A 25,330-nucleotide genomic window follows, 5' to 3' on the forward strand; every position below is an offset into this window, starting at 1 on the left:
CCTGTGGTTAGAGCACCGGCCCACCTTCCAAAGATTCACAGGTTCGACTCACAGTCAAGGGCATGGACCTGGGTTGCAGGTTTGATCCTTGGCCCCAGACTGGGTGTGTGGGGGAGACAATCAATCTATGTGTCTCTCATCAATGTTCCTCTCTCTCTCTCTCTCTACCCCTCCCTCCCTTCCATTCTCTCTAAAAATCGATAGAAAAACATGTCCTCCAGTGAGGATTAACAACAACAACAACAACAAATATATATATGCTTTCTCCCTATGAGAAAGAAACAAACAAATTTTTAAAACTTCATAAAAGGAGACCCTGTTAATCAGAGGTACAGACACAATTCAAGGAATTGCCACTTGAGAAAGTAGGGAAATCCTCCCAAAATGTGACAATTACAAATTGGAGCATTCTTTGCAATTTTCAGTTTAGAAGCTGAGAATTTACATTAAGGATCTACCTAAAGTAACTGTCAGAAAAGAGTAGTAAGCAAATTGATGTTACCACAGTCATGCAAAGGTAATTATTTCCAAAATCATTCTTTCAGACCTTGGCGGTATCCACAGGTTTACTACAAATCAGACTCTGAAGCCTTGGGCTTCTCATTTCTTTGTGAAAGCGACTAAGGTGGGACCTCTATTTGCCGATGACTCATCCACTGTCAAATTTGTTGATGGTTAATATAATGTATGTACAATATATAAGGTGACCTTGAGTTTCACATCTTATAGAATGCACTCTGACCTTCTCCTGGTTTGTCCTAATTAGTGACATTTTACTCTCCTGATACTTTACTTGTGTTAAAATATTCATATTTCAGGCTCTTAGAAGAGACGTGTATGATTCATGGGATGAATGGCAAAGGAACTTGCCTATATTAACAAATTAACCTTCAGAATGCTGAAGTGAAGCTGGAGATTTATGCATAAATATTGAAGTCTTATTCTGAGCTTAATAAAACATAGCTATCGTCACAAATAACCACAGACAGAAATGGACACTAGGACTTCACTAACTCAGGTCCCAGTGGATGGTTGTCCATCCCTCTAATGCCCTTGACCCGCCTTTTCAGGGCACTGAAAACTTTGTGGTTCAGGAGCTCTTGGCTGAGGGGACTGATACCCTCTGGTCTCACAAATTTAATAAAAGGCACTTGTCCCAGAGTCTGCTGCTCCATGAGAAACAGCAGGGGTGATGTCACCTTACTTAGTAGAAAGAGGACTTCAGGTGATGTCCATGAGGGAATCCTTAAGAACTCGATTGTCACTTGGACCCCAGGTGTCTCCACACTCAACCACACACACCATGAAACTATGATGAGAGCACTGGAGCCACCAGATGCTCCAGACCTTCCATGGTCCCCACATTTCAGGCTTGGTCCTGTCCCCCTGCTGCCGGTGCACCCTCCTCATGTCCAGGACTCTATCTCAGTGGTTCCCAATCTTCAGCCCAAGAGGAAGTTTTTAGCATTTTGAAGGCAAATGAGAAAAATCAGGATGATGCAATGAGTTTTTCACTAAGCCTAATGGAAAGGACTCTATTCTGAAGCTGGGTTTTCCTTTCTTATACGAAATGATGATAATAGATCTTAGTTGTTTTTCGTGTCTCACTTGGCATCATGGAATAGTGCAGTGCCGCGTGATGTTCCTGCTGTTTTTCTCTTGGTCCTTGAACTCCAAACGTGTGAGAACCACGGTCATATAGACCAGTGAATTCCCCACCTCGCTCTCGAGGCCTTCCCTGGGTTTCCAGGGCTCGCTTTACCTTTATTTCTTTTCTTTTCTTAAAAAAGAAAAAAAAAAACCAGCCCTGGCCGGTTTGGCTCAGCGGTTAGAATGTCGGCCTTAGGTCCAGAGAGACCCGGGTTCAGTTCCCGCTAAGAGCACATACCTGGGTTGCAGTTTGTCCCCGGCCCTGGTTGGGTCGTGCGTGTGGCAAACATTTGATGTGATGTTTCTCTCTCTCTCTCTCTCTTTCCCTCCCACTCTATCTGAACAAAATATGGAAAAATGTCCTCGGGTGAGGATAAAAAATAAAAAAAAATCAGTTTGGGTGTGTTCCCTCTAAACTCATAGAGTCACAACAATTAGTAAATTAAAAACGTGCAAATAAGAAAATAGAAAACTGCTACAGTCCTACTTCTCAGAGAAAATAAACTTAGCCTGAGACATGGCCTTCTCTTCCATTTTTTGAGTTTACCATTTCAGTTTTTTAACAAATATAGAGTTATTTTCTATCAGCTGTTTGGTTAAGTGGAACCCTGTTTAGTTCATGGGAATTTGTGCTCAACTGTCTGAACCTCAGCACACACTGTGATTCCCGAGGCTTCCTGAGTGTGAGTCCATCTTCCCATCTCAGGCGAATCCCTCAGGACCCGCCCGGTTCTGTGAGCATCAGGCAGCCTCCTCTACCAGCCTGGCTCAACCTCTTGTCCCTCGTAATATTCAGTCAGTGGTCGATGAGCCTACCAGCCTTTAATCTCATCTCTCCCTCGCTTTTTACAGTTGTGGGCACCAGGATTCAGCTAAGTGAGAGTCCTGCAACAGCGAGAGGAGTGTTATTATTTTGTTCTGAAGGTCTTTACAAGTGTACGGCATATCTAAAGTGGCTATAAATAATTTATATTGTCCATAACTCAAGCTGATCAAAATAGACCTCATCATGGTGATGCGGCAAAATCTGGTACAAGCTGCTTTTCTGCTGCCTCCAAACCAATTACACATTCAGAACAGATGAAAATCTGACTGGATTCCATCCTGAATCGGATTAAGGACCCCTCCAAAATCACATTGATCACAATCTGTGCATAATTAGACATCAGATAATCCCTCCGGACAAGAGCTGACAACCCAGATTCTATTATCTCATTTATTATCTATTTTTGGAATCTGCCAGTAGCTCTAGCCTCCAAAAGATGTTTCCCTGTGAAAGAGGATACTTTGTAGGTTCTTCTGAAACATTGTTGCCTGGTGGGCTTTCAACAGAGCCAAGCATTTGGAGTGGTTTATAATTCTGATTTGTTTCAAGGTGACAAACAGACCAAATAGGATAGAGTTTGTTGGTCCTCAGGATGAAGGAAAAAAACACACATATTTAGCTTCTCACGAATATCAGAAAGAATGAAAGACATCCTTCCAAACCTTTAAAAGATTATGAGCATAAGTTTATGAAGGGGCACCTTCACGTTGAGGATATATGAGAAACCATTTTCCATTTGTTTTAGGATGGGACATGAAAGCAGGATCGGGGGCTGCAGCTGGCTGCAAAGTCTGCAAAAACCTAAATCCACACACATCTGCGCAGATGGAGGAATCAGACCATGCAGAACCACTCCCAGGCCAGCGGGCTGGGGTTCCGCCTTCTGGAAAGACAGGAAAAATGAAAATTTCCCAGAAGCCACCAGGCATAGCTCCATCCCACATCCCCTCCTCCCAAGACCCAGGCCTGGTGGGTTATCCTGGCAGCTCCCTCCAGCGGGGGATTGAAAAAGAAACAGAGGTGGGGGTTCATTTTGTCACCCTTGTATAATGAACCCATTGATCCCCCAAGGACAAAAGTGCTGTAGATGGCGCGTTTCTTAACCAGAATGACTTTGACACATGTCCAGTATAAACAGTGACAAATGAGTGAGCAAGGCCATTCCCCTCTGGACAGACTCAAGTAGCACAAGTTCATAACTAGTCTCCTGGACTAGTGGGTGTGACTCTCAGTCCCACCTCTTAGTAGCTGTATTGATTTGTGAAGGTGGTTAATTTATTCATTTCTGGGACGCTCGGCATGCAGCCTGTGCTTTCAATGAGACCAGCTAGATGGCTTAGCCCAGAGCCCCGCCTGAAGCAAGTACTCTGTGCATGCAGGGAGGGGCTCAGGGAGAAGGGAGAAGGGCCCAGCAGTGTACTGGGACCTGTTTGCTCAAAGGGAACTCCTTTGAGGTAGGGGGCAGGCAAGAGTACCTGGAGGAAGCAGGGGCTTGGATATCAGGAGGCCTGGATGCTGACTCTGACTTGCCCAGTTTCTTCCTTTTCCCAGGCCTCAGCTGCTTTCTCTGAAACATGGTGGCACCCACCCCCCAATCCAGTTTTCTTTTCTTTTTTTTTATCTTTACCCGAGGACATTTTTTCATTTTTTGTTCCGATAGAGTGGGAGGGAGGGAGAGGAAGAAAGAGAGAGAGAAACATCGACATGAAAGGTACACATCGAGTGGCTGCCACCCACACAACCCCAACCTGGGCAGGGGACAAACTGCAACCTACATACATGCCCTTAGCGGGAACCGAACCCGAGTCTCTCTGGACTGAAGGCCAATGCTCTAACCGCTGAGCCAAACCGGCCAGGGCCCAATCCAGTTTTCAGAAGCCTCTGGCAGGTGATGATGAGGATGCCCAGGCCCTTATGACCTGTACAATACAACATCTCCAATTTCCTTTGGAGAAAAGTGGGGGCCTATGGGTGTGAAGTAGGAGGAGGGTGGAGGCATGAGCCAGAGGAGAGGCCTGGCCTTCCCATCCCCAGGAACTCCACCAGGAAGGGCCCTGATCCAGGCCTGGCAATGTGGCTTCCAGCTCCATCGCTGTCACTTACATGCTGGGGAACAGGTCACTGGGCCCCATTTCCTCTCTGACACGCATGGTGAGGATTATTGCAGGAGCTTCCTTGTGTGGGGTGCATGTTGTGCCTGTGGAACCCCCTGTGTGAGTGTCCAGGAGGCGAGATGGGGTGAGGACTCCACGGCAGTCTCTGGAAGCAGAGCACCTGCTTCAAGGCCTGGCTCCATGAGGTGTGTAACCTTTGACAAACGACCTGCCCTCTCCCAGCCTGTTTCCTCATCTGTGAAACAGAGACATTTTTCCTCATCCAAGGATATTTTTCCACTTGTTATCAGAGATAGAGTGGCAGGAAGGGAGAGAGAGAGAGAGAGAAACATCAATGTGATAGAGCCAAATGGACTGGTTGCCTCCCGCATGACCTACCAGGGCCAGGGAGGAACCCCAACTGAGGCCCGTGCCCTTGAACCTGAATCAAACCCAGATTCATTGGTCCACGGGCCAAAACTCTAACCACTGAGCAAAATCGGCGGGGGGAGAAATAGGGATAATTTTAGCAACAGTAACTCCTTCCTAGAATTGCTGAGGATAAATCCAGTCACGTTTGTGAAAGTGGCCCCATTGGAATCTAGTATGTTAAACATGATGATGCTGATGCAGAGGACCTAGGTTAGGCCCAGCGCTCCTCCACACACATGATTCCTTGAGAAACAGGAGACCAAACATCTCCGTGTAGGGGAAAGTCTCCTGGGTGGGTGAAAACTGGAAGGTGCGCCTGTGTGTACACACGTGTGAGCCTGTAGGAGTTGCCTGGGCCCCAGCACACAGGCACCGCACGCAGGGAAGGCATAACTCATCCAGAGGCTCCCCAACATGAAGATACAGCCATAATGATAATTATGTTCTAAGCCTTGTCCAGAAAATGGTCTAATTCTCATAATACTAGAGGTAGCTATTAATATTATTTCCCATTTTATAGATGAGGAGGCTGGGTAACAGAAAAGTAAAATAAGATGCCTGAGGTCACAGTGGCCTGGCGCAGACACCGCACAGATGCCGCCCTTGGCTCAACCCTGTTTTTTTCCCGTTCTTTTTTTACATAGACAAATCTATTCAAACGCAGCATTCTCCCCAACCGACCCTGCTGCAACAGTTAAGATGAGCTCTAGTAGCCAAAGACGCAGGGACCGGCCTGTTGGCACAGCGCTGGGACGCCGTGCGGAAGAGCTGGACCCGAGAAGACAGGGCATTCCAAAGGCGGTGGCGTTGGCGGTGACGGTGACGGTGTGTGAGAAGCCTTGAGACTACAGGCCGGTTGGCGAGAAGCGCGGGGCACAGCGCGGTCGGACCGCCGTTTACCGGCTGTGCGGCAGATCACCACAGAGCAAAGATTTTGTGCGCAATGAGGCCTGGCCCTGGCTCTCCGCAAAGACTCTCCCTGCGCCCTTGGCTACAGCTTTTCCCGGCGCGCAGCCCAGACCTTGAGGCCGACCGGCCTTAGGTTTTTAGCCTTCGGTTTTTAGCAGAAAGGCCGAGGGGCCTACAGAGACCTGGGCCCGATCTGGGATCCGGAGGAGAAGGTTCAATTCCAAGCACTCACCGTGCCCCATCCAAGTGCGCACCAAGTCCGCCGCACCCTTTTTAATGGGAAGACAACAGCAGCCTCAAGGGCCAGTCTTTATAATTTATGGGCCAGTCTTCGAACCCTTTCAAACAAAACCCACAGCGATTTCTTTGAAAGAAAGAAATGCCTGGACTCTGCAACGAGCACGGGTTTTCTAAGGACAGACCGTCCTCCGCACAGCCAGCGCACCACAACTGTTTCTGCATTATTTGCTTTTAACTTGGTTTGTGAAATGAAACAAGAGTTTATAAATATCATTAATTCTGGAAGTGGGACACACTTTTGACCCCAGAATTGTTTCTAGAAGGGGCTGTGCTATTGAAGGGGGCAGGGAAGAATGGGGGGAGCAATGCCAAAATGCCCCCACCCCCCGCCAAAAATATGCACGTCAAGGCTCGAATCAGGATCCGGGAGCGTCCTCCGATTCTGCGCTCGGACGCTCCCCAACTAGTGCTCCGACTTGAAGTTCTCCCCAGACAGCGGGTGGGAAGTCAGAACAATTCATCCAAACCCAGTGCTCAGTCCCTAACCTCTCTTTCTCTCTCTAGCCTAGACCCTGAGAACAAAGGCGCACGGAAGGAGAAAGGTGACCGGCTGGATAGTGATAGTCCTTTCCAAACAGATCACACTTTTCCCTGATCTGGTGCCAGGAATGTGGATTTATTATTTTTTATTTAAGAAACGGGGCATTTAAATACCCTCCACTCCCCAGATATCCATCTCCGCGCTCGGGTGCGCCTAGGAAGCCTCGCTGAAAGTCCAGGAGACAGCGCAGGGTAGTGGGAGCCTCTGGAGAGCTGCGCGGTGCCTCGGGGTTCAGCCTAGACACCCGGCCCCAGCCGCGAAGGCTCCTGGCAGATTTTGGGGAGGGGGCTGCACTCCATTGTTCACTCCGGCCAATCAGGGTCGCCCCTTTCCTTGCAGCCAATCCCGCGTCACCCCCGCCTTCCATCCAGCGCGCCCGCCCACCGGCCGCGGGACCCCATCACCTCCCCCGCACCCCGGTTCGGGGGAGGCTGGTGACGCCGCAGGTCCCGCCCCCGCCAGGCACCGGCGAATGCGTGCTGACGTCATGCTGCGTGCGGGCCGGTGCGGTGGGTCCTGCAAGTCCGCGGGGTACGAGTTAGTTAGCAAAGAGCCGGCGGGGCGCGCGACCCTCGTCCTCCGCCCGGCGCACACTTGGCGCACGCCTCTGTCTGCATGGTGGATATTATTTTCCATTATCCTTTCCTGGGTGCTATGGGGGATTCTTCCAAGAGTAAGTCTTCTCTGGGTGTGGGTGTGGGTGTGTTTGTGCTTAATGCGCGATATTTCTGCTGCAGGAGAATGCTGACCGGATTCTACAAGTGGCTTCTATTTGACAGGACACTGGGCGACAAAAAGCAAAACGAATGCCTTTCTCCTGCAGGACGACTTACCCGTTGGCATCTGATGTTTTAATTTATAACTGAGTCTTCTTTCTCAAGCCTGCGAGGCTGGCCCCAGGCTGTGAAACCTGCTTCTGTTTTGCGCTAAGGCAATTAGGTGATTTAGGGGTGTGGGGCTCTGGTTTGCTCGCCGGTCTTTCGGTTATTTCAAAATAAGGACTATTCCTCTAGCTTGATCTGGGGCGTTTAAACCAAGAAATGTCAGCGAGGATGCGAGGAGCCCGCGCTGAAGCCAATGTGTGGTCGGGGCTGGTGGGCACCGCCATGGGAGGGAGGCCGGCTCGGTGTGGACGCGGTGGGGCCGCAGAGCCTACATGTCCATTTACTTTCTTCTCACGACATTAGCTTTTAGCTACAACACAAATCGATAAAACGGCTGTGTCCAAATGAATGTTATTAAATTTCGAGGGGGCAGGGGGAGGGGAGACAAAAGGACTTTACAAATTCTGCTTTTGTTTTTCCATGTCCAAATTGTCTGGACCTTTAGAAAGTCCGCTCCCTTCTCCTTGTGGTTACAATTCGTGCTGGAGAGCAAGGCGGCTGGGCCGGCCGGGGGCAGCCGAAGCGGGTCTGCAGCAGGGCCTGACTTGCGCACTTCCCCGCAGAGAAGCCAGGCACGGCCACGTGCGTGGGCTGCGGGAGTCAGATCCACGACCAGTTTATCCTGAGGGTGTCTCCGGACCTCGAGTGGCACGCCGCGTGCCTCAAGTGCGCCGAGTGCAGCCAGTACCTGGACGAGACGTGCACGTGCTTCGTGAGAGACGGGAAAACCTACTGCAAGCGGGACTACTTCAGGTGAGGCTCAGCGACAGCGACCCCCACCCAAGCGAGCACGGAGTCCCCGCGGGCCGCTGCCCCAGCCCCGCTGACGGCTGCCCCGCGCCTGCAGGCTGTTCGGCATCAAGTGCGCCAAGTGCCAGGTGGGCTTCAGCAGCAGCGACCTGGTGATGCGGGCGCGGGACAGCGTGTACCACATCGAGTGCTTCCGCTGCTCAGTGTGCAGCCGCCAGCTGCTGCCCGGCGACGAGTTCTCGCTGCGTGAACACGAGCTGCTGTGCCGCGCCGACCACGGCCTCCTGCTCGAGCGCACAGGGGCCGGCAGCCCGCGGAGCCCCGGCCCGCTCTCTGCGCGTGGCCTGCATCTGCCCGGTGAGCTGCGTCCGCGCGAGGGGACGGTCGTGTGCAGGGCTGCTGACACGGGACAGAAAGTTGTCCCCTGTGTGTTTCTGTGACTGCAGCGTGCTAGGAACACAGTAGGGCGTTTGTGCGAGAAACCATCTGTGGGTTCCAGTGAGCCAGTGTGTATGGGCGTGTGCGTGCGGGGTGCGGAGAGATTGTGGAGAATTGTGTCCTCCATGGTCAGGACACATGGGACACCGTGCCAGGGGCAGGAATGGGAATGACAACAGGGACTCCCCAGTGGTGGCTGCCGGGGGTGTAAGGGTGAGCGCGAGCCTGGCTCTGAAGACCAAACCACTCAACGAAGAGCGATGTCTGTGTTTGTGTTTTGAGGCCCAGTTTGATGAACAATTTAGCCACAAGCTCATGGGGGGGAGGGAGTGGGGCACAGTGGACTCTGGGATCCTAGGAAACACTCCCGCAGGGGATGTTGTGAGTCCCCAGGGGGCTGAGTGCGCGGTTAGGGTACGATGTTGCCTGGGGGGCCGCTGCAGACGCACCAGTCCCGGCCAGGCAGTGCCTGCGGGTTCTTTGTGGTCTGGCAATGCCCCTCCCCTCGCTGGCCTTCCGCTTCCTCCTCTATAGAATGAGGAAACTGGGCTGGATGGGCTGTTTGTAAATATTTATCCAGAAATCCCAGGCGGGGGTTATAGTTAAATCAGTGCACAGGCATTCGTGGGTGTGCAGGCCCGCTGCGGACCGGAGTGTGAAACCGGCTGAAGCCGGTTCCGGTGCACCAGGGGCTGGGATCTCTCTTTGGTTTGCCATGGGCGGGGATCCGGGCCTCTTTCCCGGGTGGAGAGAACCCCAAATTGGGGAGGGTTAAGGGAATCCTGGAGGCTTGAGGGAGAAGCCGAGCCCAGGCCAGTGTGCATGTCCTGGTCGGAGTGGCCCCTGAACGACGGGATAGGCCTCTCGAGGGCCCCAGGACGCGGGAGATAAACCCCTAAATTCGAGCAGTGCGGCGCTGGGGTCCGCAGAGGCCCCCTTTCCCTCCCACTCCAGAGCCGAGAGGGTGCCTCCTTCCTCCACCTCCGAAACACAGACTTCTTCCGGAAGGCGACCCCGGTCTCCTGTTCCCGGTCGCGCGGGCCCCTGTGAGCATCCGGGGGTCCAGTAACTGCAGGAGGCTCGGCGGAGGGTGACCACTCCCGTGTTCCAGGGAGGTCCCTGCGCTGAGGGGGGTCGGAGACTTGGGAAGGGATTACAATGCGAACCGCCCTCCGGGGAGACTTGGGAAGGGATTACAATGCGAACCGCCCTCCGGGTGGGGCGAACTAACAAAGGGAGATGAAGGTTACAAAAGAAACGATAAAAGAAACGAAGTTGGGCCGAGGGCTCAACGGGGTGGGCAGGGGGCGGCGGGTGGACGGGGCCTCTGGCTCACCGCGCGCCCCATCCGTGCAGAGCCCGGGTCCGGCCGGCAGCCCGCGCTGCGCCCCCACGTGCACAAGCAGGCGGAGAAGACGACCCGCGTGCGGACGGTGCTCAACGAGAAGCAACTGCACACCCTGCGGACCTGCTACGCCGCCAACCCGCGGCCCGACGCACTCATGAAGGAGCAGCTGGTTGAGATGACCGGCCTGAGCCCGCGGGTCATCCGCGTCTGGTTCCAGAACAAGCGTTGCAAGGACAAGAAGAAATCCATCCTCATGAAGCAGCTGCAGCAGCAGCAGCATAACGACAAGACGGTGAGGGATCGTGGCCAGAGGGGCGAGTGGGTCTCGACTCCCGCATCTGGGCGGGCTCTGGGGAGACTGGGGGGGGGGGGGACGACGGGAATCTCCAGATGGCTTGTGCAGACCTGAGTTGGGGCCGGTCATGTCCCGCGTATCTGGCGGGGACCAGGACCCAGGCCTAGCGTTCCCCTGCTCTGTGACTCCCAACACTGAGGCCGGCCCGTGGTGGTGGGTTTGCGGGTCTGAGGTATCCTCGCTGGGGAAGGAGGGCTCACCCGGGTGCGGTCGCCTGAGCGCTTCTCCTCAAACCGCTTCAGGCCGCAAATCGCGCGCCAGTGCCGGGGACCCCAGTCTCAAAGGTGGCGGGAAACTGAAGACCTAAATCGAGCGCGCCCCACTCCCTACTTCTGCTTGTCCCCAAGAGCCTGCAGGGACTGACCGGGACACCTCTGGTAGCGGGCAGCCCCATCCGCCACGAGAGCGCGGTGCAGGGCAGCGCGGTGGAGGTGCAGACGTACCAGCCGCCGTGGAAAACGCTCAGCGAGTTCGCGCTGCAGAGTGACCTGGACCAACCCGCCTTCCAGCAGCTGGTGAGGCCCTGGCCAGCCCGCACGACCTCAGGACTCCGGTTGGGATTTAACGATTTAGCCAGGGGAGGGGAGCCTTCCCGTAGGTGACCGGCTGGGACAGCTCTAGGCAATCGGGTGGTTGGAGGGGGGGGGGGGCAGCGCTGCAACCTCACCCAGCCTGTAATTCGCTCTAAGCCAGGTCTCCCTGGATTAACGCGTTTGCAGGAGAGGTCAGGGACTAACCAGCCTGCGCCCCTGCCCTAATACCCCTGCGTGCGCTTGGGGACCTGGCCGCCATCTCCGAAGGGCTTGCTCTCGGCGGGAGGCACGTTCCTAAGGGGCATCCATCTCGGAGCCCCCGCCCGGACGCGTCTTCACCGCTCCTACCTGGTGCCTCCAGGTCTCCTTCTCCGAGTCTGGCTCCCTGGGCAACTCCTCCGGCAGCGACGTGACCTCCTTGTCCTCGCAGCTCCCCGACACGCCCAACAGCATGGTGCCGAGCCCGGTGGAGACGTGAGGAGACCCCCCAATCCGCGGACCGCGCATGCTCCCTGCATGAGACTCGCCCGTGCTCAAGCCTTGCCTGCTGAAAGCTCTCGCCTTTGTAATTGTTGTTGTTGTTATTTAAAGAGAGAGGACAGAGAGAAGCGTCAGGACGGCTAAGAGCGGCAGGACGCACCTGCTTTCGCCAGGCTGGAGAGCCCTGCTCCGAGGACTTGTGTGTTCTCAGACTCAGAATTTGGGGTTGGCTAGCGTCAGCCCTGCCCTCTCCTCTCCCTGCGTCCACGCCCCCGCGGCTCCGGGGCTCCAGCGGGGAGAGGACAGGACACCCGCGAGGAACAGACCTCAGTCCCCCAAAGCGCATGATTGCCGGAAAAAGTAGAAACAGACTTACCTTGAAAATGTTTAAATTATCCGTCGACGGAGGACAGAGCGTGTGAGCCTTTGCCGAACAGAACGTAAGTTATTGTTATTTATTGTAAGAACAGCCAGTTCATAGCGGGACGAATATTTTCATCTTAATAAAAAAATAATAACCGGATGCGATCTGCTCCCATGTGCTGCCGGCGCCGCAGGGGGTCGGGGCCTCGCACGGCCACGCGCGGCGCTTCGTGCCCCGCTGCCCCTCGTGTCCCCGCGAGGCCGGCCCGACGGGCATTGGGCACCGCGCGGGGGCGGGCCCGGCGGAGATTGGGCGCCGCGGCGGGGGCGGAGCTGCGCCCGCCGCGGCCGACCCCTCGGGTGTGGGCGGGAAGCTGCGCCTCTCGGTGGCCGCCGTGGGGCGGTCTCGCCCGAGGTCAGGATCGCGAGGGCCCGCGGTTCCCGTGGCCCCTGGGTGGCCGGAGCCCCTGGCCTTCCCGTCGGGCCTGGGCTATTCATTCCCGTCTAGACGCAGGACGGGCGCGCGACGCCCTTATCGGCGCCGGCATCACCTGCAAGCGAGCCAGCGCGGGAGCCGCGGGCCCCGCCGGCGCGCCCCCAGAACCAGTCTGGCGTGTCCTGGGTTTATTTTCCTTCCAGACCCGAGTGCGGGGGCGGGGATGGCCCGGGTCACTCGGTGTGACATTTCAAACCTGCCACTTGTTTTCTTGAAAACTGGCTTTCGAGGTCGCAGGAAATAGCCGAGAGATACCGAATCTCCCGCAGCCGCGGGCGAGCGCACAGGCGCAAGCTCAGGTTGCCCCGAGTGTTAACCCTTCGGCGGCCGCCAGCACCCGCCGAGGAGCCTCTGGCTCCCGCCTCCGGTCCCCGCAGTTACGGACCCACGGGCACGTCCTGCTCCACCCGGGCTGGTGTTGAAAGAGGCGACGCCCCTGAGTGGGGCCAGCTGTCCTCCCGTGGGGGGAGTCTGCTGGCGAGAATGTGTCCGAGGGACGCGGGTTCGCGCCTCCGTGATGACCGGCCCGGGTGGGGCGGCCCCGCCGGTCCCACAGAGCACCCGGCGGATGGCGTCGCCTCTGCCCCCCTGGAGGAGGAAGGGGGGGTCCGGGCTTTCAGTGACCGAAAGAAAATGGGAGGCGACGTGGAAGTGAAGCCACGTTTCTGTTTTGCTTCCTGAAGGGGTGACGCTAAGCACCAAAATTAACGAGAACCTTCCCCTTCGGGGTTGAGGAAACGCACAGACGAGGGAGAGGCAGGGGGGCTAATGAGGACCAGCTTTACCTCCCAGCACCCAGACACGGCTTTGAGGCTTCATCCCTCGCGTGGGCCGGTGCCCCCCAAACGGAAGTCTGGGGACCTCCTTCACCTCCGGGCTGCCCTGAGTGGGTGGCTCAACTTCCAGCGACTCTTGCTCGTCGAAACTTTTGATTTATCCAGAATATTGGGATTTGTCACTTAAGAAAAAGAAAATGGGTTTTTGAATAAAGAATTTCAGGAATGTTGTTAATTAGCTCTGAATGTGTGCCTCTGACAGCCTGGTATCGTAATGCCGCGAGTGGGAACATCCAGCTGCAGCACCTCCTCTTCTCACCCAGGGATCAGTCTAACTCCTCTTGGTAGTGACACGAGCATGTCCGTGTTTGGACGCTGGGAAATGAGAGCGGTTACTGTTCAACGGAGGCCTGCGTGGGCCTGCGGGGCTGTGTAGCAGCACAGACTTCTGCTGCTGGCCAGGCACAGGGACTGGCTCTCCCGCGTGGTTTCCAGGGACAGGGTTCGACTCGGAAGCTTTCTTACAATGGTCCCTGGTGAGGTGTCAGGCCTACAGTCGGTTGGTTACATTAACACGTATTAGTTTTAATGGTTCCCAGGTCATCTTTAAACAAACATCTTCTGTAATACAGTAGGGATTTTCTGGTAAATGAAATTACCTGTAACAATTACACGCGTTGTGTTTTTTGTTTACTAAACTTTTAAAGTGAGACAGACACCCAGTTGTGTAATAAAAAAGTCACTTACGAGGCCATAGATGGAAAATGGAAGTTAGTTATTTGAGTCACTTTAGAATCAGACATTCATTCTCTGTTTATCTAATAATTTGGATGGCTCTATGAAATTGAGGCAGGAAAGGGATTCCCAGAGTTGGAAAAGGTTTCTGGCTATTTATTATACCACAATATTTAATGCACATTGAAAGGCTGCACACTTCTGGGAAACTCAGAGCCCCTGTGCCAGTATTCTCAACAAACTTTAATGTTTGGATTGTGGGACAGAAATCAGCCTTTCAGTTTTGAATATGGAATAGCTTTAAAGTCCCCCCCCCCTTTTTTTTAGAGCAGCAAATACGGAGTGAGGCATTATCTAACGTGTTCTCAAGAAAACCTAAGATGCTGCTGCTGCTGCTTTGGGGGAGGGGCACCCCCCCACACACATTTGGTTGGCAGTTTCCCATACCAGCAAGTCTTCGGAAAGACAGCGGCGTGCTGGCGAGAGGAAACAATGAGCAATAAACTGTTTGCAGAGAGGTTGCAATGGAGTTGTGATAAAAGCAGGAAATTCAGAGTTTATTAAGCTGATGTGGGGAAGATTAGAGGCTTTTAAATGTAGGTCTGATTGATGTAAAGGTAAACTTTCTTCAAGATACAGGGGTTGGAGGCAGTAACGAGGACTATGTAAGCAATTACCAAGTAGCACCTTGTTGACAGAGGCTGTGCAGGGGGGTGCAGATGCATGCAGTCAGCCTGGTCATGGGAACCAGGCACAGGACCTACTGCACTGCAATCCGGTGTGGGTTTCGGGGGGAGTGACCTGATTTAAAGAGCAAGTTTGGGGCCCCTGCAGCAGTCCTGTCAGAAAGGCAGGCATGCCTTTGGAGGAGGGCACCTGCTGGTCAAGCAGGTCAGCCTCTGGTGGGAGAGCGGGTCTGGGAATGAACAGAGCGCCTGGTGTGTGCCCACCGGCAGGCAGACCACAGGTGGGAGACTCCCGTGTCGGGGTGCAGGGGCAGGAAGAGGGAAGTGGAAGAACAGGGTGGTGGGGGGTGATCCCTTCCCAAGGATTTAAGGCTGGCAGGGAGCTCCGGAAGAAAGGACCCCCAGGTCTGCAGCTGTGCTGGGGGTGGGTGGGGAAGGGCAGTGGGGAGGCCAGTTTGGGTCACAGCGCCCCGGGGAGGGTGGAGCCCCTGGGCCACTGGGGCAGAAAAACCATCTGATCAAACTTCTACTTGCCAGTGTGGATGGTTTCTGGGAGGATAATCCCAGCTGTCTCCATTACCTAAAAATTTTGGACAAATTTCTGACTAGATGAACACATTTTATCGAGAAGTGTCTTGCAGTGAATCTTACAAATATCTGACTTTCCCTCTCTGAGCCCGTGGGCCGGCCGAGGCTCAGGTGTGGACATGGGCACTGGGGTGAGTTGCCATTTGTTTTGGGCTTCAAGGTTGGACGTCCACTTTCTCTCGCTTTGTAAAGCAGTAAAAGCCACGTGGGTTGGTTTGCTTCTAACAAACTGAAGAAACTTCTTTCCCAGCCCCCACCCCCAGCCTTGAATCTGATACATATTGGGAACAATTTTTCCAACTAGATCTTTGTTCTTGGTAGTGTTTGATCCTTATCGGACAGAAGTGATTACCGATGTCACTCAGTGCTCGGCTTAACACCGGCCACGGGGCCTCAGGTGCGGAACAGGCCAGGGGCCTGCTGCTCTCCTGTCTTCCAGAAAACGTTTGGGGTGGTTTGCTGTGGGCTCGTTTGGCTCTGGACTTTATTCTGGAGGAGGACTTCAACTCGCTGCAGGGGAGGCCTGTGCTGTCTGCCGGGAGTGGGTCGCAGACAGTGATCAGTGCTCTACATTCATTTCAAACGCCTCGAAAACATACGTGTCACTAGAATGTGCTCCGAGCCCTGAATAGGGGCATTCAGAGCTGGTAGACTTCAACTGAGTCTCTGATGAAGATACTTCAGAGTCGGAGTTAGCATTTTCTTTCAATGTTGTAGTGTCTGAATAAGAAAACTCGACATTGCAAACAGAATAAGTTATTTTATTGTAAGAACAAAACAAACTTGCTAATTTTGTGTCTAATTTCACCCATATTACAAATGCAAAGTACATATTATAAGACGGAAGTTACCAAAACGCAAAGTTCTGTGCAAAAATGAAATAAACTCAATGTACAGACTTGGCAAGCAGACCAGGAGAGGATCTGCAGCCTATAAATAGGTCAGCATACCTCCAGTCAGGAGTGGGGTGCACATGAAACGAGGTTCTCAAGGAACAATTAGAACGTTTGCTTGAACAACTTAAATTATTAATGAGGGCACTCAAACACAGAACCAACCAAAACATTTTTTATTTTTCTTTTTTTAAGAAAAACTGTCGTGCTTCTTCCCAGGCCTGCTGAGGAAACCTGTTAGCCAGCTCCAGGTAGTCTTGGGACCCAAGGCATTTTCCTGGGAGAAAAATGGAAAACAATGAAAGATTTCTGGGGGTATTTTTACATATTCAAAAATTTTAAAATTGTTTTGTAAGAAACAGTAATAAATTACACTGATTTTTCCCAAGTAGCCTCCAATAGCTTCTTTTTTTCCTCTGAAGACGGAGTCAGGGCAGAACTGAACTTGCTTAGACAAACGGTACCGACTGTGATGTTGACGCTCCTGTCTAAACGGGGCACAGCTTTCTGTTTACTCCTCAGAGCCCCAGGTCAATGAGACATGCCATGCTTGCAAGGTATTGTTACAGGTTTAGTTATATTCTCGTCTATGTACCTTTCAACACCTGCCCACTAGAGATATGTGCGCGCGTGTGTGTGTGAGAGAGTGAGAGTGAGTGAGAGAGAGAGAGAGAGAGAGAGAGAGAGAAGGAGCCAGGCAACTGCCCCGGGCCTGCTGCAAGTGGGCCTCTGGCCACTGTAAAGACGATCCAGCTCATGGAAGAATCGAGGGATGTGGCTCAGGGTCCCACTCAGAGATGCTGGCACAGCCGTCGAAGAGTGGCTGTCCTTCTCGTCACGGTCAGGCCGCAAACCTTTCACAGCGAAAATGCCCTTTACAATTCCCGTCTCCAGCTCTGATCCAGACACACCTCACAGGAGTAGGACAGGGAAACCTCGTACTCCGATGGCCTTTTCAATGAGAGAAATTCAGGTCCTGGAACTTAGGGGGAGACGGGGCTGCGGTCACTGGTAGTTTCATTCCATGTGAGTCAGCATCTTGGGTCACATCGGCCTGTGTTCAGGACCCGGCCGGCTCCTGCACTGCTGAGTGGGTCTGTGAGTTTCCTGGACCTTGCGTGAGGCGAGTGCGAGTTACACACAGAGGTTTCATGCTCTTCTCCTACGCCCATAGACTTCTCTGTGTCCTGACACTCAGCCTGATGACAAGGTGGATTTCTGTTTTTTTTTTGTTTTTTTTTATCATCCTCACCCGAGGACATTTTTCCATTTTTTGTTCAGATAGAGCGGGAGGGAGAGAAAGGAAGAGAGAGAGAAAGAAACATCGACGTGAAGGGACACATCGAGTGGTCGCCGCCCGCACAACCGACCAGGGCTGGGGACAAACTGCAACCGAGGTACGCGCCCCCAGCGGAAACCGAACCCGGGTCCCTCCGGACCGCAGGCCGATGCTCTAACCGCTGAGCAAAACCGGCCAGGGCGACAAGGTGGATTTCTTTACACTGAAATGCACCTGGTGCTCACAGACTGAACACTGCGGGCCATGGAACACATTCATTCCTGTCAGTCCCAGAAGGTGGGTTAGAAACACATCTGCTCAGCGCACACACGGCGTTCACTGCACAGACATACCTTTGGGCTGGTGAGACCGGTGATCCGCCTGACCTTGAGTCTGCGCGAAGTCCTATGTGGACGAGAAAAGTGTTTTTATGCCAATGTGACAAGCAGGGAGTTTCACTGAGGGCGGCTTTAAAAATGCTTCTGAATTCTGAGATGACTTTTGCACGAATATTTTGGAGACCAAATATGAAAGCTGAACACATGCACATTATGGACTCCAGATTCTTGTAATTTTACACCGAACTGTGATAACTCTTACATTTTGCTCAACTAATCCCAGGGCCAGGTTGCTGCCTACTGTGGAAAATACAATTTTATTTTACATCTAACAAACTGAACATTTTAATAAAATTTAGTGTCTTAAAATACTGACGGATTTTTTTTCAGATTTTTAACATTTTTTTAAAAGCACAACTATAAGAGCTCTTAGGTATTCTGCAGCTGAATCTTAAAGTCTGGTAATTTTACTTTTATATAGAAAATAAAAAATGCAGAATAATATATCAAATTTCAAAAATGACCAGCTCCTACTTTTAATATAATTTTCTAGTGACTATTCATAATCTAATACATGAGGACCTTGCAGAACCATTTTATTAACTAAAATGCAATGTCTATTCATTCCCTTGAGCACCATTATCTATAGGAAAACATGCCTGATTTAAGTACCCGCGTCTAACCTTCTATCCCAAATAAGCATTCTAAGAAATCTGTGCAGCATTAACATAATTTGTGTTAAAATATATGTAAAATGGCCTTGGCTGGTTTGGCTCAGCGCTAGAGTGTTGGCCTGAGGACCAATGAGCTGAGGGTTCAATTCCCACCATGTACCTCGGTTGGTTGCGGTTCGTCCCTGGCCCTGGTCCTGTCGTGCGGGAGGCAACCAATTGGTGTGTCCCTCTCACATCGATGTTTCTCTCTCTCTACCCGCACCCCCTTCTCCCTCCCTTCCACTCTATATAAGGTAAATGGAAAATAATATCCTCGGGTGGAAATAATGTCCTTGGGCAAGGATTAAAAAAATAATAAGAAAAAACCAGCCCCTTATTGGGGCTCACTCACTGGAGAAAAGCCGTTTCCCTGAACCCTCCCCGCACAAACTGAACAAGAGCAACCCCTTCCCACCCTGAGGTTCACAGCGACCTGTGACATTCCTGGGGGGCTCCCTCCCCAGAGGCAGCAGGTACCTGGATGAACGTGGCCAGCAGGGCGCAGCTCATCTCCTGCTCCAGGGCGGCCTTGTTCTGCCGGTTGTTGTGACAGGCGGCGATGAGGGCGGGGAACAGCACCCTGACCAGCCGGGGGTCGCTGAAGTACTGGAAGGGCAGCTGCGCCAGCCGCTGCAGCACCGTGGGGTGGCGGCCCGACTGCACGATGCCCTGGGAAGGGGACACTGGGTCAGCAGCCAGCAGCCCCGCCCCTGCCCCTCGCCGACTGTCCGGAAGAACCAGGGAGAACATGCTGAGCGTGGGAGGAAAAGACGACTCTGAACTCCTTACCTGAGCTGAATTTAAGTGAGATTTGAAAAGAGCATAAAATAATTTCCTCTCCTGACTCAAGGCAAAGATTCCTCAAGTCCCACAGCCATTCGAAAGGGAACAGAATCTGCGCTGCAGGTGGGGCTGCCCTGAGAGAGCCCGCCTGGGGGAGGCCGCACCGCACCGCACACACCTGGGGGGCAGGACCGCACACGCCTGGGGGGGGGCACCGCACGGCACACGCACACACCTGGGGGGCAGGACCGCACACGCCTGGGGGGGGCCCGCACCGCACCGCACACGCACACACCTGGGGGGCAGGACCGCACATGCCTGGGGAGCAGGAACGCACACGCCTGGGGGCCAGGACCGCACACGCCTGGGGGGGCAGGACTGCACGCACACACACACACACCTGGGGGGCAGGACTGCACACGCCTGGGGACCGGACCACACCGCACACGCCTGGGGGGCAGGACTGCACACGCCTGGGAAGCAGGACCGCACATGCCTGGGGGGGGCAGGACCGCACGCACACACGCACACACCTGGGGGGCAAGACCGCACGCACACACGCACACACCTGGGGGGCAGGACTGCACACGCCTGGGAAGCAGGACCGCACATGCCTGGGGGGGCAGGACTGCACGCACACACGCACACACCTGGGGGGCGGGGCCGGACCGCAAGCGCACACACGGTTGCACAGCACCCAGCCCGTGAGCACCCTCCTGGCCGGCCCACCGCAGTCGGCCGTGCGGGTGCATCTGTGAGGGAATGAGCAGTTCTGCACAGGCGGCGAGGCCCCTCCCCCAAGCTGACTCCTTGTCTGTTTCCATCAGTGCCACTGAGTCTAAAAGGGGGTTGTTTAGATAATTGAGACGCTGCCTTGGAGCAGTCTGTTCACAGCGTGTGCGCTTTAGGACACGGGCAACGCGGTTCACGGGCTGGCAGGACCCTCCCAATGGACTCCCTGGGCCTTCACCGCCGACTAAGAAACGTCCACATCAGAGCTGCTTCGAGTACCTCTGACTGCACCGTCCTGGGGGAGCTCGTGACCCAGGCCACTTCCCGGCCTGGGGGAGCCCACCGGCGGAGGGATGGGGAGCCCACAGGGGAAGGGGGGCCCACAGGGGAAGGGGGGCCCACAGGCGGGAGGGGGCCCACAGGTAGGGCGCTGTCAGGTCCCACGGTGGGACTGTAAATCCTGCTTGAAAACAGCAGCACAGGTACACACCAGGCGGGACTGTGTTCAGATTAAAACCAGAGGGGAAGAAACAGCCGGGGCAGGAGAAACATAAATTACAGGGATTTACAAGGTTTCAAAGTCCTTTTAACAATACTTTAAGGACAAACTCCCAGATGATAATGCAGTTTGGTTTAAGGACAAAATCAACAAAGTAATAGTTCACATATTTTAGTTCAATAGCTGAAGTGACATGAAAAACCTCCGAGGAGGCTGATGGGGACCTGCTAATACCCTCAGATCCTGCAGATCCCGCAGGAATGTCAGAGGTGCAGCCTGGCCGCTGGGAACAGGGTGTCCTGCCGGCCACCTCACTGAGGAAGCATTTTCTTACATCTTTATCTTATATTTTAAACATTTAAAAAAAAAACATTTTTTCTTTATTGATTTTAGAGAGAGAGGAAGGGAGAGGGAAAAAAACCCAGAATCATCGATGAGAGAGAACATCGACTGGCCACCTCCGCACGCCCCCCCCTGGGGATCGGGCCCACAACCTGGGCATGTGCCCTGACCTGGAACAGAACCAGCAACCCCTTGGTGCAGGGCCAACACTCAACCACGGAGCCACACTAGTGGGCCCACATCTTTATCTTGATCATTAGCTACAGGTTGTGTGGTGTGGCCAGACAGCCCCGTCGCAGTTCACAATGACACACCGTTAGCCATTTCCCTGCTGTGGACCAAGACTGAGAACAAGCCTCTTCGGAACCTCGTGGTTCAAACACTACGAGAACACACACTGACCAGAAAGCTCTTTCCAGGCCTATCTGACCGGCACAGGCACGGCAGTCCAGGCGTAAACTCCTGGTTCCCAGCAAATGAGCGCAGGGCCTGGGAGCGACTGGCTACGGCCCCAGACTTCACGAGGGGTGAAGTCCGTCTGCAGAGGTTGCTGGCAGTGTAGTGAGATGACCTGCTAGCGGCCACTACTTTTAAGTCACTGAACGGTGCAGATATGGATGGATGTAAGCAGTCTGGTTACCGTGGGGTAAGGAGCTACCCCAGGGCCCTCTAGGACAGACCCCGGGTACAGGCCAGGGGTCCATGTGGGCAGTGAGAGCCGCAGCCAGCCTGGCTGTGAGCAGAACAGGACACCTGGTTGAACCACATGTCACACACGGGCAGACAGGGCGGGGAGTCCGGGGAGGGGCTGACCTGCAGCATTGAGGCCTGGGTGAGACTGCCACTGGGTGACTCAGAACGCCTGTGGCGCGGACCACGGAAGCTGAGGTCCATCCGCTGGACCCTGCGGAGCGCTCCCCCAGGGGCAGGGAGAAGGTGAGATGCCCACGACCCCTGGGTGCTTGGGCTTCGGGCTCCCGGAACGAGTTCCCAAGAGGCTGTGGACAGGTAGGGGTGAGGCCAGGGCTGGGTGACTATGCCGTCGCTCACACCAGCCCCAGGGCTCCCGTCACCCTGGACTGCTGGTGTTCCCACGGCCACGGAAGCCTTGCGGAACGACAGGAATGTGTATGTTCAGGGAAAGCTCAGACGTGCGATGTGGCGCTTTCTGTCTGCTTTCCCGACGGAGCTGCACCCAAGTCAGTGACTGCGGGGCTGGCACCTGCTTGTAAAGGTGGGCACCCCGTGGGCCTGCCAGGCCCTGCCCTCTCTGAGGGCACACACCCAGGGCCCGGAGGGGCCTCCCACAGGGGACTGGATGGCGGGGGCCGGGAGGAGCCTGGACGGCGGGCCGGCAGCCGGCAGGTGTCTGCAAGGGCCCATCACACTGAGGACCCGCCTCAGGCATGATGCCTGGTCAGATGCTAACGTGACCCCAGGCAAACCGCCCACTGGTCTGGGCTGGAAGGTGCAGTTTCTTAGCAGGTGAACATCTCACTGCCGTGCACCAGCAGCCGTCAGCCTGGGCGCCACAGATTTTTAAAAACAGGCCGTACCCGACTATTTAGTCAGGGACACTGACCTCTTTCCCCTTAGGCTGTCAAATAAAAAATACGATACCCAGCTGGTGTGGCTCCATGGCTGAGCGTCGACCCTGTACCAGGAGGTCTCCAGGTCAGGGCACATGCCCAGGTTGTGGGCCCGATCCCCAGTGGGGGGGCGTGCAGGAGGTGGCCAGTCGATGTTCTCTCTCATCTATGTTTATCTCTCCCTTCCTCTCTCTCTAAAATCAATAAGGAAAAAAAATTAAAAACAAAAACTAAACGATGACAACGGCCAACACAATAGCCATCTGGTGGGAACGAATCAAAATTGTGTGAGATTGGCAAAATCTATATTTTTGGGGTGCTGCGGAATTTCAGCGATTAGTTCATGTGCCGTGAGATGGAAAAGGATGAGATCGCTGACGTACACACAGACACACCCCTTAAGCAAACTGCTGAAGTCCTACACTGTGGGTCCCCAAACAAAGGACGCACACATGACCAGGTGCAGGGTCTTCAGAAACATCCTGTGTCACTGGAAGTCACGTTCCTGCTTGAGGCTAAGACACGCCCTGCAGACACCACCGCCCGTGCTGGCATTAGGGTAGCCTTCTTGGGCCCATTCTTCACCAGAGGGTACGTTTTCCCATTTGTCTTCAAATAGAATATGGGGTTGAGGGGGAGAGAGAGAGACACAGCGACTGGCTGCCTCCCAAACAACCCCAGCCAGGGCCAGGGACAAACCTGCAACCCAGGCATGTGCCCTTGACCGGAATCGAACCTGTGACTCTTTGGTCCGGGGCCGAGGCTCTCACCCTGAGCCTCAGTAGCCAGGGCTGGACCACTGTCCATCCTTCTCTGAGAGGCTGGGGCAGGACCCACCGAGAAGGGGCCCTCACACTGCTTCTAGTTTCGCGGGGTAGGGAAGGAGGGGGAGAGACCCTGCTCCCTCTTCTGGGAACTGTCAACGGTCTGGGAAGAAAGCCTTCAGAAGGGGCGGCTCAGGCTGGTGTGTGAGCAGTGCCCATGGAGAGGGTGGAGAGGACTGGGCACAGGAACACGCCCAGAAAGGGGGCTGCTGTTCTCTCCTCTGCCCACCCCGGCCACCCACGGGGCTCTGTGCTTCCGCAGAGGAAGGATGAGCTGAGTGCACCTACGGAGGGAGGCCAGGCAGCCGGAGATGAATTCAGCACTGAGTCCCGGGGTCAAGTGTGGGGACAGAGCGGGGCCAGGTGAGACCAAGGAGGATGGTCAGAGGAGCCCTCGTGTCAGAGAAGCAGGACGAGGTTGTAGGAGAGCATGGGGGGGGAGGGGGGGCAGACCGAGCACTGGCCACTCCTCAGTTAGGGCGCTGGGGACCTTCAGGGCTGTCTGACCTGGGCCCTGCAAACCTCTCGGGAGGGAGAAGCTCCTAGACTCTGCTGTCCGTCTGGCCGGCTCAGGCTGCCACACAGAAGGTCACAGGCTGGACACCTTCAGCCCAGGACCTTCCCTCTCGCAGTCCCGGAGCCTGGAGTCCGAGACCCGGGCTGGGTGGCCGGGCCTGGTGAGCTCTCCCCGTCTGCAGCCCTCACTGGCCCTCGCAGCCTCCCCTCGCGTAGGAAGACAGCTCTCTCCCTGTCTCCTGAGCCCCATCCCACCACATCAGGGCCCCACCCTCAGGACCTCACTTGACCTCAGTGACCTCCCAAGAACCCCGTCTCCAAGTAGTCGTATCGGGGGTTATGTCGAACGTGAACCAGGGGAGGGGCCACACAGTTAGGTCCGCGTGTGATTCCTCGTCACCCGGCCGGGACGATGTCCAACACGCACCAGCAGTGTTGGAGCTGATGGATGACCGTTGCCCATGGCCGTACGCCATGGATCTGGGGGCCAAGGGCGCAGGTGTCAGGGAGCCCTGGCTCTGGTCAGTTCAAAGGGTCCTTCCTACAGAGCAGGTCTGGGTGGCTCAGGACTTCGACGGGGCTGTGACCACAGTGTGAAATGAGCTCTGCTGCTCCGAGCCCCACCCCCATCTGGCTCCCACACACTTGCAGGACCAGAAGCCCCCCCGTGTGCGGCTCCATCACCCACCCCATCTCCACAGGCCATGCACTCGGGCAGGGGCTGGCCCTCCCCTCTGGCTGCAGCCCGGGGCCACTGCTTGGCCTCTCCCCAGCCTGCTCAGCACAGAGCTCTGCACACAGTGGGGTGCCAGCTAGGCCCCAGGAGGGGGCGCTGGCGGGGAGGGCAGGAAGCGCACCCTGACAGCTCTGAGGACAACGGTCCCAGCAGGAGTGCAACCCAAGGCACACAGGTGAGAGGCACAGAAGGTGCGGGACGCATCCAGCGGTAGGGCCGGAGCTCAGGCTGCAGCTGTCTCCTGACCCTGACCCAGCGTGAGTCCTTCGAAGCCCTTCAGGAGGTCCTGCCCCGGGCAGCACAGCAGACAGGAAAGCAGGGATCACACAGCCCGACCCCGACGGACAGGCTGCGTCCTCACCCCGTCCACGACTGGGGGTCAAACCACATCTCCTGCCCCGAGCCCTGAGCCCGGCTCAGAGCGGAACCTAACGTGATGTGGAGGCGTCTGGGCCCCACGGCTGGGACCGGTGCCCTGGGAGACTCCAGACAGCCCCCAGGCTTCTCTGCCGTTTGAGGACGAGAAGGGGGCCATCTGTAACCTGGGAGAGACCCCTCCCGAACCGGACCACACAGGCACTCTGATCTGGGACTTACAGCCTACAGGACGCCGGGAACAAGTGTGTGTGCTTTACAAACCACCGAGCCCGGCTGGGGGGGGGGCTCCTTCTGCACCCTAAATAGACGGAGACACCCCTAGAGAACGGGTTTGTGATGAACTGTCTCCTACCCTACGAGGGAGCGGGGCGGGACTCGGGGTCCTCAGGGCTCCCTGGCCCAGTTTCTGGAAAAGACCTCCCCTTGGGTGGGTGCTGCTGATACTGGTCTCACTTGGGGTGAAAGAGTTCGTCTTCAGGTCACTGCCTGGGAGGCCTCCACTCCAGTCTGTGCGCCAAGGCCCCC

At 55.0% G+C, this 25,330-nt stretch overlaps 2 protein-coding genes across 4 annotated transcripts in view; one reads left to right on the forward strand and one right to left on the reverse strand.

Annotated features, from left to right (window-relative positions):
- The first annotated feature begins 7,366 nt into the window (after positions 1-7,366).
- Positions 7,367-12,012, forward strand: ISL2 (ISL LIM homeobox 2). Its single transcript, XM_036278025.1, has 6 exons — positions 7,367-7,424; positions 8,199-8,388; positions 8,483-8,742; positions 10,180-10,463; positions 10,874-11,041; positions 11,421-12,012. Exons 1-6 carry the CDS (start codon positions 7,367-7,369, stop codon positions 11,535-11,537), a joined length of 1,077 nt encoding a protein of 358 aa, XP_036133918.1. The 3' UTR covers positions 11,538-12,012.
- Positions 12,013-16,012: 4,000 nt separating this feature from the next.
- SCAPER (S-phase cyclin A associated protein in the ER) overlaps positions 16,013-25,330 on the reverse strand; it is a 178,058-nt gene continuing 168,740 nt past the window's right edge. For 2 of the 3 annotated variants that reach the window (XM_036277975.1, XM_036277973.1), the window contains 3 exons: positions 18,884-19,075; positions 17,709-17,760; positions 16,013-16,353 (listed from right to left, as the gene is read on the reverse strand). In XM_036277975.1, coding sequence (XP_036133868.1) covers positions 16,253-16,353; positions 17,709-17,760; positions 18,884-19,075 — 345 coding nt within the window. In that variant the 3' untranslated portion in view covers positions 16,013-16,252. The remainder of the gene's footprint in view (positions 16,354-17,708; positions 17,761-18,883; positions 19,076-25,330) is intronic. The other variant, XM_036277976.1, reaches the window with a different exon arrangement.

The sequence above is a fragment of the Molossus molossus genome, unplaced genomic scaffold, assembly GCF_014108415.1.
Source record: "Molossus molossus isolate mMolMol1 unplaced genomic scaffold, mMolMol1.p scaffold_m16_p_24, whole genome shotgun sequence".
In the NCBI taxonomy this organism is placed as follows: Eukaryota; Metazoa; Chordata; class Mammalia; order Chiroptera; family Molossidae; genus Molossus; species Molossus molossus.

Coding starts and splice junctions, on each gene's coding strand:
- ISL2 (XM_036278025.1), top strand. CDS start 7,367: ATGGTGGATATTATTTTCCATTATCCTTTCCTGGGTGCTATGGGGGAT. Junction 8,743..10,179: donor GCGTGGCCTGCATCTGCCCG/GTGAGCTGCGTC, acceptor CCATCCGTGCAG/AGCCCGGGTCCGGCCGGCAG. Junction 11,042..11,420: donor AACCCGCCTTCCAGCAGCTG/GTGAGGCCCTGG, acceptor TGGTGCCTCCAG/GTCTCCTTCTCCGAGTCTGG.